General features: G+C 49.4%; 1 protein-coding gene across 2 annotated transcripts in view; it reads left to right on the top strand.

Moving 5' to 3' along the window:
- Positions 1–477: 477 nt before the first annotated feature.
- The window catches only part of MXI1 (MAX interactor 1, dimerization protein), a 79,586-nt gene continuing 64,690 nt past the window's right edge, over positions 478–15,373 (top strand). Inside the window, exon 1 of one of the 2 annotated variants that reach the window (XM_007964069.3) lies at positions 478–956. In XM_007964069.3, the coding sequence (XP_007962260.3) occupies positions 683–956 (274 nt within the window). In that variant the 5' untranslated portion in view covers positions 478–682. The remainder of the gene's footprint in view (positions 957–15,373) is intronic. The other variant, XM_007964070.3, reaches the window with a different exon arrangement.

Below are 15,373 nucleotides of genomic sequence, written 5' to 3' on the forward strand. Positions count from 1 at the left end.
CACACACAGGTGCCTGCAAGTGTGTGCGTGATTACGTATGTATGTATGTGTGTCTGTGTGTAGGAGTGTTTGTGTTGGGGGTGGGGGGATCTCCTGGTTACATACTGGTTCCCTTCTTCACATTTGGATTGGGGGCTTTTATTTAAGTCATAGCAGCCACCATGTATGGAGACCTAACTATGTGCCAAGCATTGTGCTGGACAATTTTTGAGGTATTATTTTTCTGTGAAAAAAGTAGTTTGTTTTTATGCAGGTGCACCCAGAGACATCAAATATTTTTTTCCATTCCGGTTAAAACAGTGTTCTACTCTGTGGTAAGTCTTGGAGAGAGGCAGGGAAGGCTGCGGGGACGGGCAGGGGCGGTCCCGGCCTCGCTAGTCTCCACCTTTTATTTTGACCGGTCCGATGGCGACAGTCTCGCACTAGGACCCAGGCGCCAGAGCGCCTCCGTCTGTCCTGTAGGTTCATTCAATCTCCCATACACACAAACCCACTGCGAGACCGACACACACTCCCATACACTCACACACACAACTGCAGGCAGCGAGGCTCGGGAAGTCAGGCCGGCTTCTCACCCCGGCGCCTTCTCCTCTCCAGCCGGCCGGGTCTCCCTGGGGGCCCGGAGCTCGGCCGGGCCGCGCAGCCCCGTTAGAGGACGAGCTCGGCGGACCCCCGTTGCTCCATGGGCAAACGCGGGCGGCCGCGCAAGGAGGCGCGCTGCGAGGGCGCGGGGCTGGCCCCCTCCGCGCCCCCGGTTGTGCCCCCCGCCGCGGCCGCGCCCCAGCCCCCGGCCCTGCCCGAGGAGCCTGCGGGGGCCAAGCCCAGGTGCCCCTTCTCGGACATTTTCAACACCAGCGAGAACTCGATGGAGAAGCACATTAACACTTTTCTGCAGAACGTGCAGATTCTGCTCGAGGCCGCCAGCTACCTGGAGCAGATCGAGAAAGAAAACAAAAGTAAGTTTGGGGGCCCCTGCTCTTCCTCGGCGCCCGGCTCTTTCTTTCTCCCCACTTGGGCGACCCCTGTCGCGAGCTCGGCCCGTGCCCCCCCCCCCACCCCCCCACCACACACATCCAGCCCTTGGCAGTAAAGCCGATGACACCGGAGAAAGGACACGCACGCACAAAGCTGCTAAAGATGTAACAAAGACGGGCAAGGGGGAGAGAGGGGCCTGTCGGTGCGTCGGTCTGTCCGTCTCCGGCGGGCTGGGGCTGGGAGGATGGCCCAGCGGAGGAGCGGGGGAGTGGTGGTGTTTGCTGACAACTGAGCCGAGAGCTCATCTCTTTGAGGTCGCCTTTCTTCCTTTTTTTTTTTTTTTTTTTTTCCGGAGCCTTCTCAGGCAGACAAGTGTTGTTTTTCTGTCGCTCGTTCCTGGGTGGGGTGGGGATTAGAAGCCGAAAGTTGGAAACCATAGGCAGAGCTCAGAGGTTCCAGAAAGAAAACACACAGACACACACTACAACAATAACAACCAAACAGCTCTCCACGGCGTGGGCTCGGCTCTCTCTCTCTCTCTCTCTCTCCCCCTCCCTCCTACTTCGCCTTTTTCCTTCCCTCTCGCAGCAGGACTGGGCTCAGGCCATCACGTCCACGGACACAGTCCCCCAGTTGCCCTGGGGTGCCACCGCCGCCCCCCCAAAGAAAGAGGCCGGCGGGGCCAAGCAACGCCAGCAGCTCGCCCCGGACACGCCGTCCTGAGCCCGGGAAACTTGGCCGTGGGGACGCGGCTAGAAGGAAACTTTGGGATCTTGGAGAAACAATAGTTGGGGAACAAGGTGTGGGCTGTTGTGTGCTTTTTCTTTATTTTCCGGGAGACGGCTCCTGAGTGAGCGCGCAGGGCAAGAAAGGCAAACGCCTTCCTGGTCGATTTCTACCTTCCCCCCCAACCCGCCCACCCCCAGATTCACGTGGAGAATAGTGCGTGGGTGGGGGTGTGCTGGGAACCCCACCGTGGCCTGGCCTCTTTTTTGTATTTATTTGTTTCATTTTTGCCACTACCAGCCAGGTCCCCCAGCTTTCCCCAGGCAGTCGACTCAGCGCCCTAACGGGGGCACGCGTGTGCAGCGTATCCAGCACGGTCCTCAGAATAATAGCTGCGAAAAGGAGGAAGGGAACTAGGCAGACAGACCGACAGACAGGAGGAAACCGGGATGTTTAATGTGTCCGAACAAGTAGGAAGATCAGTGAGGTGCGAGTGTGTGTGTGTGTGTGTGTGTGTGAGAGAGAGAGAGAGAGAGAGAGAGAAAGAAAGAAAGAAGAAAGGTCCCGATTGCAACGTGTCAGCTCTTGCAACCTTCCCCCCACCCAACACAACAACCCTCAGACACAAAAACACCATTGCTGACCGACACCCCAGGTCTTTAGGGTTAAAGTAACCGTGTGTTGGCAGCGCAATTATGCAGACGCTGTAAGGCCAAAACAAGGATTTGTGTTGCGAGGTCGGTGGTGCGTTCTTTTCTTTCTCTTCTCGCCTGTTTTCCCGGAGTGCTTGGGTTGCGAGAGAGGCGCATCGCAGGCTATGCAGCCGAATCGCTTCGCAATTATTCATGCTGGCGGAGGGGGGGCGGAGAGGGGGGGAAGCTATGTGTGCATTTGTCTGGAGGGTAGTTTCTGAAAAGCCAGAGCTGGTGGGGAGCTGGGTGAAGACGTGGTTTTGTTTGGTGTGTTTGCTTTTGTTGCAGGGGGGAGGGGCGCGATTTCTTTAGCTACCCCTATCCCCCGCTCCCAGTTCTTTGGAGTCTGTCCCGTGGCTTTGATTCCAACTAGGGGTACACCCCATGAAGGCACCTTGGCAGTGTGTGGCGAAGCTGGCTTGTCCCCCAACCCCAGCCCCCCACCCCCGCCCGCCAGCGAGGTGTATGGAGGAGGCGGTCGGAGCTTCCTCAGCGTCCCGCCCCCACTTCGCACCCGCTCCGCAGACAATCGGAGACCTCCCCCCGCCCCACCCCGCCGCCCTGGCCGCCGCCACCTCGTTGTTTACCCCGTGCCGGGGCTCCGGCGTGGCCACCAGTCACGTAAGCAGAGAGCCAGGCGCGTTGGGCTCGGGCTGCCCCGCGCGGGGCGGGCCCGTGGCGGCGTAACCGGGCTCCAGAGGCTGGTGAAGCCGAGGGGCTTCCTCCCAGCCCATCTCCCAAGGCGTCCGCCCTGCAAATCTGCCGGCCCCCGAGAGGGGTTTGGAACCTTAGCGCCCTAGTCTAAGTCAACTTCGTGTGCATAATAAGTCCCTCGGCCCCGCAGCCCCCCTCCTCCGGCCGGCTCCCAGAGGGAGTATTTTTAGCTCTCTCGCCTCTTTTCGCCGCTGCTGTTTGGCTCTAAATGACGTGATGCCAACGGTCCCCAGATTTCCCCGAGAGCTTGGGGCGCTGCGCTGTGCCCAGTTTGGCTGCAGAGACCCTGCTCCAGGCCCTCGCCCATCCCCAACAGCTCGGACAGGCTGGGGTGACATCCGGCAAACTCCGTGCGACCACCCGCCAGGCCCTCTGTTATTCCCCTCGCAAAGAGAGGCGGCCCACGGGGGCCACTTTATCCCACCCACCCCCTCTCCTCCCCTCCTTCTGCCCGGTCTAGATCTCTGGGTACGGAAAACGGTGGGCCCTACATCTGCCTCGTTTTATGGGGGGCGCTTCTTCGCGCTGGCGGCGCTCGTTGTTTTCTGCTCGCTGCACACAATGCCCGCGCGTCATGGCAATCCGCGTGTGCACAGCAATAACGCGAGTTGGGGGGCGGGTCGTGCGTGCGCCCGGCTCGGGCACTGCGGGTCGCTCCGCGCGCTCGGGGCTTGTTTTGCTCCAGAGCTCTGCTTTCCGAAACGCTTACATCATTCAGTCGTTGGGGGAGGGAGAGGGATCTGGGCGTTCCGATAGGATTCCAGCATCTACCGGGTCCCTGGTTTCTGGAAGGCAGCAAGGACCCTAGCTTTTTAGTTATTATTATTGGGGGTGGGGTGGGGTAGTTTGTTGTGTACGTCTTTTTTTTTTTTTTAGGTCACTACTGCAAAAGGGCATTGCTGGCCGACTCAGGTGCACAACCTCCCCGCCTTCATTTCAGCGAGTTCCCCTATAATCACTTGATCTCGGTTTCTCCGCCTTCTCCTCCTCCCCCTCCCGGCTAGAGACACATGGTTTCCACATGGAGACAAACTTCTTTCCTCCGACTGGACTTGACCTAGCTGCGTCATTCAGCCAATCGGCAGCTCCAGCCTCTTCTGACGTCACGCGTTGCTGAGGCCGGAGGCTGCGGGGGTGGAGCCAGGATGCAAGCCAGGAAATCTCCGGGAGCTGTAGTGAGGCCAGCTGGTCCAGTCTCCTCTTAAAGAGACGCTCTTCTCTCCGGAGATGAGTGTCGGGCCCCGATTCTCCATTTCGGGTTCGGTGAGACCTTTCTGAGATGCACGGTGGACCCTGGTCACGAGTTAACACGTTCCATTTTTACTGCTGTTTGCAAAGTACTTACTTGGCAGGAGCTTGCCTTATTTTCCATCGTAGCCAGAACTGCTTTTCGATCCCTTGTTGAGGTTTCCGTACTGGTAGTGTTCACCAAGTTGTGGCCACATTGCTGAATTATTTCTAGTGGAGAGGTTGAGTTTTCTTGGAGGAGGGGTTTAAATTAAGTCACCCATTGTTGACTGTTTGCTGTGTGCAAGGCAGGGGGGATTACCTAGGAAAGGCAGGTACATTCTCCCAAAATTCCAACTGATGTGAATCTCTACGGATCATGAATTGAAGGCCTCCAGAAATATTAATCATGAAGGCTGTGACCCTGTTACCATAAATTCGGAAATTATATGTAAATAATCTCTGACATCACCTATACGCATTTTGAGTCCAGTGGAAGGGTGGGAATTAAGGACTGACTCATAAGTAGAAAAAGATTTTGGAAAAGGTTAAAACTAAAAGAGAAGAAGAGATCCATAAAGGGATGTTATGTGCGTAAGAGCTGACTGGCAGGTAAGTGAAAGAAGCTGTGAGAGCAGGTAAGGTCTGGAGGAGAGAAATGGGCTTCCTAGTGTCTGGGGGAGGTTGCTTTGGAGGCAACACTTAAGATAGGGAAGGACGATCGGATGAGAGTAGAAAACCATAAGGCTCCTTGGAGTGGATCACCTGGGTTTGAGGGTGGGGTGCTTTCCTAGGGGCATGGAGAGCCCAAGAAGCAGCCTCTTCCTCCTGGCAGGGGAAGCTGCTGTTGTGTGCTGTCATTTGGCCCCACCCTGCCTTCCTGACTTAATCTCCTTTGCCTTGCCCCGAAACCTCTGTGTCTGTCCGGCAGATCCACCAGCAAACAGGCTTCACAGTCGAACCTCTGTGCTCAACTTAGACTCTTCTACTGTCTAGAATGCCTTCATTCTCTTACTCCCCTAAGGATATCTGTATCCTACCTTCTCTTCAAGACTTAGGTCAGTTCCCACCTCCTCCAGGAAGCTGACCCTAGGAATTTCAGCCCATTTGGCTCTATTTCTTAAGTCATTGTACTTGAGAGAATGAAACCTTTGCAGTCACATGGAGCAGGGCCCAGCTTGCTACTCTAGTGCTTACTGGCTTTGTGACTTTGTACACAACTCACTTAGCCTGAGGTTCCATTTCCTTTTTGCAAAATGGGGATAACAATAGTATGACCCTCATATCATTGTCAAACAACTAAATGAGGCACTGCACTTAAATATTTAACGTACCTGAAATATAATAGGTGCTCAATAAATAGCACCTTCTCTGAGCTTTGATAATCAGTACCATGCACTTCTCTACTTGCTTCCTGCTGTTAGCTTTATCTTTACAAGGACATTATTAGTAACTTAAGAGAAAAGATCACTTACAGTATTCAGTGTATGTTACCCATTGCATATAGCACACCACTGGGCATACAGTAGTAGATCCTTAACGTAAATTTTTTGATTGGTTAGATTTGTCATTTACTAGCTATGGCAAAAGGATCAGGTTTGGAGGCCAGGGGACACATGACAGCCTTTCTGAAGATTTGGAGAAGAGTCAGAAATACTGATCTCCAACTCCCTTGGGTGATGAGACCAATCCCTGTAAGAAGATGATAGTTGAGACCTGAAGAGCTGAGACTGCATCCTGTGAACAGCTGTGACCCTGAGAACAAATAAGAAAGTAGGAGACTAGAGTGACTTCTGCTGAAATTGAGGGCTTTGACAGCAACTAATGTTCAAGCTGGTCACATTTTTGCATGGCAACAATCTTATGATGAATTCATACATTCTTCAAATGTACATTGAACGTCTACTATGTGCAGATGCTTCTTTCTGAAAACTCTGTAGGTTGAAATATGGTGGGAGTGGAGTAGGGTATTTGTCTTTAGTGGAGTTACGTGAAGAGCATTCTTATATCAGGCCCTATTTCCTCTGCATCCCAAATTATGTTCCCCAGATTTAACTTATTTTTTCCAGTTTTAAATATGATCTCTGCTGACTGGTAAATACCAGAAGAAGGCTTTTTTGAGGATATTGTTATGGCTTTCAGAGTCACAGAGCTCCCAAGGACTGCATGCCCTGGAAAAGGGGATCCAGGGAAAGGGGACAAGCCCTTGGAAGTTAGAGAAGCTGAATTGAGCCATTCCTGGTTTGGGAGCAAAAAGGAGGCTCCATTAGCTACCAAGGCAAAACAGTAGCTGCTCATCCATCTCTCGTCTCTGATCAAAACACTCTCTCACGGACACATCCAGAAATGGGGATTCATCTGGGGATGCCTGGGCAAAAGTCTAGAGGTGAAACTGAAGAAAATGAAGAGGGTGCTGGCATGCAGCAGCAGCAACTAATTGTATGGCATAATATCAATAATGGCTACCATTTATTGAACACTGACTATATTGCAAGTATGGGGCTATGCATTCATTATCTCCCTCGATCTTCATGCTAACCTTCTGATGGATGCAATTTTATTACCCCCTTTTACGGAGGAGGGAACTCAGGAGCCGGGATGCCAGGTAATTTGCCCAAAGGACATATAGCTAGTAAGTGGCAGAGCTGAGTTTTGAACTTAGGCCTCTAATTCCAGAGCCTGTGCTCTTAAGCATATACACATGTACTCATTTTACAGCCAAGGAATGAAGTCCAGAGAGGTGAAGTGACTTACTCAAGGTCACCCAGGAACCTGAAGCAGAGCTGGTATTTGAAACACCTTGTTTACTGTCCAAGGTCTTTTTGTACACACCTTGCTTAGAAAAGGTTTAGAAGTGAGGCTGGAGACACAATAGCCAACCAGAGAGTTTTTTTTTTTTTTTTTTTTTTTTTGGTCTTTCAGAGTTGTTCAACTCTCCTGGCCTTAACTCAAGTTTAGGGCTCCTAGGAAACACCACCCCCCTCCTACTGCCTTTCCCAAGTCTGTCCTCTGGGCATATTAGAGGACTTGGGGCTGTTGCTATGGTACTGGGGCCAACAGCAGGTTCATCAAAAGCTGGGTCTTTTGCCTTTTGAAAAAAAAAACCAAGCCCTGCAGAAGCGAATTGGCCACAAAGATTTGCATCAGTCATTGTGGCTTGTTCTGTTTTAGATCCCCCTGCCTCCCTACCCCACCCCCTCCTCCCTACCACCACCACTTTCTATAAATACAGTTGGATAAATATTGATTTAAACTGGGTTTCTGGAGGAGAAGCACATGCTTGCCTTGGCTTGGTCTTCACTTAGATACCACCAGTATGTCAGGCCTGACACACCTAACCCCCGACAGCTCTGGCTTCCAAATGTCCTGTTTTGGGGAGATGAATTGTGGTTTTGTGGCTTTTGAGTTTTTTTTTTTTTTAAAGGAGAGAAAGAAAAAGAAATAAAAAAATAACAACCCAGCAAGAAATGGGAGTTTTCCTGCAGAATGAGGCAAGCAGTTTTCAGCAGGCAGAAATGCGGGAGCTTTATGGTAATCTGGCCTCCTAAACCATTCTTCTCCCTTCCAATGTTTCTTTCCGGTCCACCTCAGGTTTTTTTTTTTTTGAGATGGAGTCTCACTCTGTTGCCCAGGCTGGAGTGCATTGGCACAATCTCGGCTCACTGCAACCTCCGCCTCCTGGGTTCAAGCGATTCTTCTGCCTCAGCCTCCCAAGTAGCTGGGTCTACAGGTGGGTGCCACCATGCCTGGCTAATTTTTGTATTTTTAGTAGAGACGGGTTTTCACCATGCTGGCTAGGCTGGTCTCGAACTCCTGACCTTGTGTTCTGCCCGTCTTGGCCTCCCAAAGTGCTAGGATTACAGGCGTGAGCCACCGCTCTGGGTCCAGGTTTTGTTTTTAAAGGAGGCAGGCAGTACCACAGAGCATCAGGTCCAGAAGGAGCCCCAGAGGTCACAGAGCATCCATCATCTGTACAGTCATGGAGTCTGAGACCCAGAGAGGGACACTGGCTTGCCCAAGATGACACAGCAGAGGCAGAACCAGGTCTTTCTGGGCTGTGTTCCCTCCCACCTGATATGAGAATCAGTTCCAGGTAGAGTCCCAACCTGGGCATTTGTCTCACAGGTCCAGTGCTCGTAAAGTCAGCAATTTTCAAACCTGGTTTACTGATCCCAGGGTGTGTCCGGTTATTGCAAAGGTCGTTGCAACATTCTCAATAGTCTTTCAAAATGAAGCTAATTTCAATTTGCCATACTTAGAAAAATACTGTCTTTTACATTTGGGGGGTGGGAGGAGGGAGGAGCTAGAAGGTGGTGGCAGTGTCCAGATGGCTATCCCAAGCCTTGACTGAGGAGGAGGAATTCAAGTCTCGGGGATTCTGCTGGAGGTCAAGAGTGGAGCTCTAGGCTCACAGTGGGGAGAGAGAAAAAAAGAGAGGGAGGGAGGATGGAAGGGAATGGGAGAGGCTTCAATTCCCCAGGGACAGACACCTGCTCTCTGGCTCTTCTAACTTAAAGGAGGCAATTGTCTCTGATGTCATTGTATCCGAGTGGCCTGGCTAGAGGTGTTAAAGCTGTCAACAGCTGACTTGATCTTTGTGGTCAAAAATAATGGGCATTTGCCACCATCATGCTGAGCAGGAGGCTCCTTCTTTGCTTCCTCATCTTGGCAGAATGTGTGCTGGGCCCCTTGCTTATGAAATGTTTTGAAAGTTCAGGTGACCCTTGCTTTGAGCAATACACTCTAGGAAATATATGTAAAGAGAATTCTTTTTCAAAAAAAATTTAGAGAAACTCTCTTGAAAAGCCCTTGTGGCAACTATTTTAGTAAGATGTGGAATTACATTGTGAGCCATTCTCCCTAAATTTGTGTTTATTCATTCATTTATTAATTAAAACATAAAGAGTACATACTTGCTTAATGGGAGGCACTGGGCTAGGTCTTGGAGGTAGAGTCCCTGCCCTCATGGAGTGTATTATTGTAGTGCCAGGTTTTAGAGGTAGAGTCCCTGCCCTCATGGAGTGTATTATTGTAGTGCCAGGTTTTAGAGTTCCTGTCCTCATGGAGTGTACGATTCCATTGCCAGGTTTTAGAATTTCACTTGTCTTAAAGTGAACCCCAACAATGCAGGATGGCATTTGACTTGAAGTTTTCTGTCTTTGGTTCTAGCCATCATTATAGACTGAATAAAAATTTAGCCTGGGCTTCCTAAAGGAGTAGTTCCTTCCCTCCCTGTCTCTTCTATCTATGTTTAAAATATATACATATTTTTGGAGACAGGGTCTTGCTCTTTACCCAGGCTGGAGTACAGTGGCACAGTCTCAGCTCATTACAACCTCTACCTCCTGGGCTCAAGCAATCCTCCCTGCCTCAGCCTCCCGAGTAGGTGGGACTATAGGAGTGTGCCACCTTGCCCCACTGATTTTTTGTACTTTCTGTAAATAAAAGATTTTGCTATGTTGCCTGGGCTGGTCTCGAACTCCTAGGCTGAAGCAGTCCGCCAACCTCGGCCTCCAAAAGTGCTGGAATTACAGGCGTGAGCCACCGTGCCCGGCCTACAATCCTTTGTGTTTTTGTGTTTGTCCTTGTAATGTCTACAGATCTATTTTTTTTTTTCTTTTACTGCCTGAGCTTAGGCAACTGTAAGCAACATTGTAAATAAACACATTCCACTCTCAGTTCTTTACAGATAGGGGCCTTCTGCACTTGGAGGACTGTCCACACCAGCGTTCGTCCCAAGTGCACTCTCCTGTACAATATGCTCTTGGCCACAGACCTCTGATATCCAACTCCCGTGTCTGTAAGGAAATTTAGACACAGCAAAATTAGAAAGATAAACACACTGTCCTGAGGGAGAGGGAGATTGAGAAATTCAAACTAAAGCCAATAAAAGGGGATTTGGATTACCTACTATTTGAAATTTCTTTTTCTGTGTCTTTATTGCCATTAGCAAGGATACTTGAATAAAGATGGTTTGGGAGTAGGAAGGCTATTGTATTGAAGTGGAGGGCATGCCCAGGGCTGCTCTGGGCAAGTGAAAGCTGGTGTGGCCTTTGTTTTTATTTCTGCAGGGGCCCAGAACTACCTTATGGTGACCCTGTGTTATTTCCCTCTTACCTCCACTACAGCCTGACTGTCCTGCCATATTTCTTGGCTCCCAAGACTGTGCGTGCCTTGCATACAACTTTCAATTTTTTCTACCAGTTGTAAAACTGAGCTAAGTTCAACAAATAATTTCTAAAACCTGCCAGAGAGCCAAGCTCTGTGCTCGGTGCTTCCAAAGTGAAGCATGTATGATCTCCAGTTCCATGTCTATATTCTAGTTCAAATGACAGACATAGAAATCAGTCAACAATTCTTGTCTGTCTTCTGGGAGTGTGATAACCTGTCCCCAAGAGAGCTGCTGACAAGTGCAATGTCTTCTCTGTTTTCCAAAGGAATGGTGATAATGGCCTCCTGTTATTGAGCATTTACTATGGGCCAGCACAATGCTACACGCTTTATATTAAATTCTCACAAACATCCAATATGCAGGTGCTGTAATAACCCTCATGTTGTAGATGAGGAAAGCCTTAGCTTTAGCAAGGCTAACTTTCCTAAGGCCACAGGCTAATAAATAGTGGAGTAGAGACTAAAACCTCAGGTTTTTCTTTCTTCCTAGAGAGACCTTAGGGCTCTGGGAAAAGCCCTGGGGAGTAAGAAATGTGCAAGAGGCAAGAATTGGAATCTGGAGGCCAGGCGCGGTGGTTCACGCCTGTAATCCCAGCACTTTGGGAGGCTGAGGTGGGTGGATCACAAGGTCAGGAGATCAAGACCATCCTGGCTAACACGGTGAAATCCCATCTCTACTAAAAATACAAAAGTTAGGCAGGCATGGTGGTGGGTGCCTGTAATCCCAGCTACTCAGGAGGCTGAGGCAGGAGAATGGCATGAACCCGGGAGGCGGAGCTTGCAGTGAGCTGAGATCGCGCCACTGCACTCCAGCCTGGGTGACAGAGCAAGACTCCATCAAAAAAAAAAAAAAAAAGATTTGGAATGTGGAATGTTTTAACTTAGGCTGAGGGTCTCCTTGGGGATGCCTCCCTGGAGCGACTTCCTTTTCTCCCCACTCTTGCTAGGGTAGAGAGCAGGCTGTCAGAACCTCCAGGGCCCTTTGGGTGTTGACAGTGGAGCCAAATGGCTCCTTTCTCTAGACGGAGATGGTTTAGGGTGTCACTGCTTGCACGTGCAGTAGTACCTTGCCCAGCACCCCCTGGGGAACTCACCCAACCAGTAGGTCTCCTGTGGTTCTGCATACGAGGGTGTCAGGGTGTGAATCCACACCCTGTCAGGCTGTATTAGGCTTCTGGAGGCGCCTGAGCTTGTAGGGCAACTGGGCTGGCCCATACATGGAGCCAAGGGCTTCTGCCAGGGAAGCCAGAGGAGACAGGCAAGTGTGAGCTGCAAAGATGAGCATTAGGTCCTCGCTGCCACTGTGACAGTGTGGGTCAGCTGGTTCTGGTCAGACAATGACATAGGCCAACCGCTTCCTCTCGCTGATCCAGAGCTAGGAGATAAGAGGGATCTTAAATATAACTGGGTTTGGCCGGGCATGGTGGCTCATGCCTGTAATCCCAGCACTTTGGGAGGCCGAAGTGGGTGGATCACCTGAGGTCAGGAGTTCGAGACCAGTCTGGCCAACATGGTGAAACCCCATCTCTACTAAAAAGTACAAAAATTAGCTGGGCATGGTGGCGGGTGCCTGTAATCCCAGGTACTCGGGAGGCTGAGGCAGGAGAATTGCTTGAACCCGAGAGGCGGAGGCTGCAGTGAGCCAAGGTCGTGCCACTGCACTCCAGCCTGGGCGACAGAGTGAGACTCTGTCTCAGAAAACAAAAACAAAAGCAAAAAAACCCAAAATATAACTGGGTTCCTGTTACTTACTTTTTAAAAGCCCTTCAATAGTTTCTTTCCTGCCTCACTTAAAATAAAATCCAAACTCCTTGCCATTGCCTTCATCATTGCCGTTCAGAGTGAGTGTGATTGGAGGATGGAGAGCCTTGATACCTGCTGGGAGCTTGTCAGAAATGAGACTCCAGATCTGCTGCAGCAGGACCTGCATTTGCCACAATACCCAGGTGATTTGTGTGCTCCTTAAAGTTTGAGAAGATGTCCTAAACAGCCTTTGTGATCATCCCAGAACTCCTCACCCACCCACCTAAACCTTACCCCACTTTTATCATTTATCCTGTATCCTACTCATCACAATTTACACTTACTCTACTTGCTTATTGTCAGTCTGGAGGGCTAGAATATAAGCACATAGAGGACAGGGACCATAAGTAGTTTCATTATTTTATCTTTGGCATCTAGCTTAGTGCCTGGCACATAACAGATGCTTAAGGAATATTTATTGAATAAATGATGAGTTTTCTGCCTTTATCTTTCTGACCTAGTGTTTCTCAACACAGGAGCTGTTGGTGTGACAGTTCTTGTACAGATTCGTCTGGAATATGGCAGGATTTAACATCCTTGGTTCCTACCCACTAAATGCCACTGGAAACTCCCTAGTCATTGTGACAATAAAAAAGACACTCCTACAATGTTTCTAACACCTCTTAGTGTGATGGGATTGCCCTTGGTTGAGACCATTGCTTTAACCAATTTTGTCTGACCTTATGCAATTGAACATAACATGATGTATGCTGTAGGGTTCAAGAGTCAGAAAATTCAGGTTCAAATCTTTTCATAGCCTTTGTGACCTTGGGCAAATCACCTAACCTTTCTGGGTCTTTTTTGTAAAACAGGAATCTCAGAGGCGTGCTGAGGATTAAATGAACTGACTAGAGGAGCAGCACCGTGCATGGCAGCCCTAGTTACGTGGCAGCTAGTAGGCAAATGGATGCGTGTTGTTCTAGGATCTAGGGACAATCCCAGCTTCCTCAAATCAAACCACTGTTGCTGGAAGAGCTGGTGAGATCAGCTACACCTTGGACAGGCAAGAGAATGTTATTTTTATTATAAGTGCTGCGTCTGAGACTGAGAGAACTCAGATACAAGGTGGCAGGAGCTGGTTGTGTGGTTTGGTGTTCAGGGCCTGGCTGGACCTAAGCGTGACCTCCACAAGTTTCTGCTGCCTGGAGAAGGGTGGTGATGCCAAGGGGTGGGGGCAGGGCAACTCAAGGCCAGCTCCTGGCAGGGAGCTTTGGCAAGAATGTGGGGCATCCTCTTAGCAGCAGGAGAAGGCCTCTGGCAGTCTTTTTTTTTTTTTTTTTTAAGGCTTTAAAAACAAGTTATATCTAACTTTGAAAGAACAGACTATTGCAATACCAACATCTAGTAAACACAAGAAAAAATACAGTTTACTTTTGCTTTCAAATATAGATGCAGAAATCCTAAACAAAAATATCAACTCTTGGAACTGAACAGTGCTTCAAAAGAGTAACACACCATGGCTGACCAGGTTATTTGCCAGATATTGCTGAAAGTCACAAAATCTACCAGCATAAATGATTACAGGCACAAATTAAAGAATAAATGTGATTACACTAATAAATGTTGAAAAGTATTTGGGAGGCATTTCTAATGAAGAAAACTACTTTGACACAGCAAAGATTGTTTCCTGTGGTGGTCTTTTAATTATAGTGGAAGGGTGAGGTTGGGCCCAAGGCTTGCGGTCATCACCAGGAGTGAAGGAGTTCACTCTGATGGCAACATTTCCTTGGGGAAGAATGAACCACGAACAGAAAAAAAACAGCACTCGGATCCTTTGGGAATGTAACTTGATCTTGATATTTAAAGGATTGGGCCCCACAGTTTTAAAAAGCTTGAGTTCTAACCCTTATTCCATCAGTTTGATAGACAGCTGTTGGCCTTCTGCCAGTTACCATACCTCTCTGAGCCTGAACTTTCTCAACTGAAAAATGGGGACTGTATTGAGAAACAAACTTAATAACACAAACTTCTATGACATAAACCTTGAAATGTTATTTGGGGAAATATTCACTTGGCATGGCCCTAGCAAAATCCTCCCAAATACCTTATCAGTAGCACCCTGGTGTCACCCCAAGTGGGGTGCTCCAGAGTAAGCAAGCCACTTAGATGTGCATGTTAATTGAGTCCTGCAATGCAGATGTCTTCTTGGATCCAAGTTCATGCAAAAAAGAAGGAAAAGGACATTTGAGAGATTAACACATCCATTATAATCACTGAAATAGGCTGCTGTAATAAGGGCCATTTAATAAAATGTAAGAAGCCCTTTTCTAAGAGGGAAGAGATGGGTCAGGATGGAAGTCAAGTGCAGCTGTTTGAGCCTTTGCCAGTGGTCTGATCTCGCCAGTAAAACTGGAGTTAAAAAAACAACAAACTTCCAGATTCAGCCGTCTCAGATAAACACTGCCTCCCCCTGGCGTTCCACCCACCCCAAGTCCTTTCCCTTTCTCCCCAGCTCGGGCAGCACCTGAGTCGCTTGGTGCCTTTCCGTGTGGTTGGGATGTCAGCCGGCAGCCCTGGCGACCGGAGCCCTGGGAGGCGGCAGCTACCTCTCGGGTTTAGCATTACGTCATCCCTTCGAGGCCCAAATTTATCTCGGCTGCACAGAGACCCGCAGCTCTGAGCTGCCGCTGACTTGAGGGGAGCTTATGCATGAACTTAGGCAAGGCTGACTCACCGGGCGAGGGAAAGGTTTTCTGCTGTTCTTCACGTGTCTGGGCTCCGGGGGAAGAGGAGGGGAGGAGGCTGCGGTAGTCATTTTGGAGTGGGGGATGGAAAAATGTGTAACTGTTACGGTTCTCACTTAAGAGCTTGTAGTTCACCTCCCCTATCCCCAATGTTGAGTATTTGAAAACGCCCATCCTTAAAGATGGTTGCAGAAAACAGTGCCCTATTCAGTAAACACTTTGCAGTTTCAGGGAAGTTTTCCAAAGTGCAAAGTGTCATCAACACAGTGACTTTGGACTTGTAACTTAACTTCATGGCCCCTTCCGCTCTCCCCATCTTTCCTCCCTAAAGAAAAGATACAACACATCAGCCTCCATTGTTTATGAATCTGCAATAAATCA

The sequence above is a fragment of the Chlorocebus sabaeus genome, chromosome 9 (genome assembly GCF_047675955.1).
Source record: "Chlorocebus sabaeus isolate Y175 chromosome 9, mChlSab1.0.hap1, whole genome shotgun sequence".
Taxonomy (NCBI): domain Eukaryota; kingdom Metazoa; phylum Chordata; class Mammalia; order Primates; family Cercopithecidae; genus Chlorocebus; species Chlorocebus sabaeus.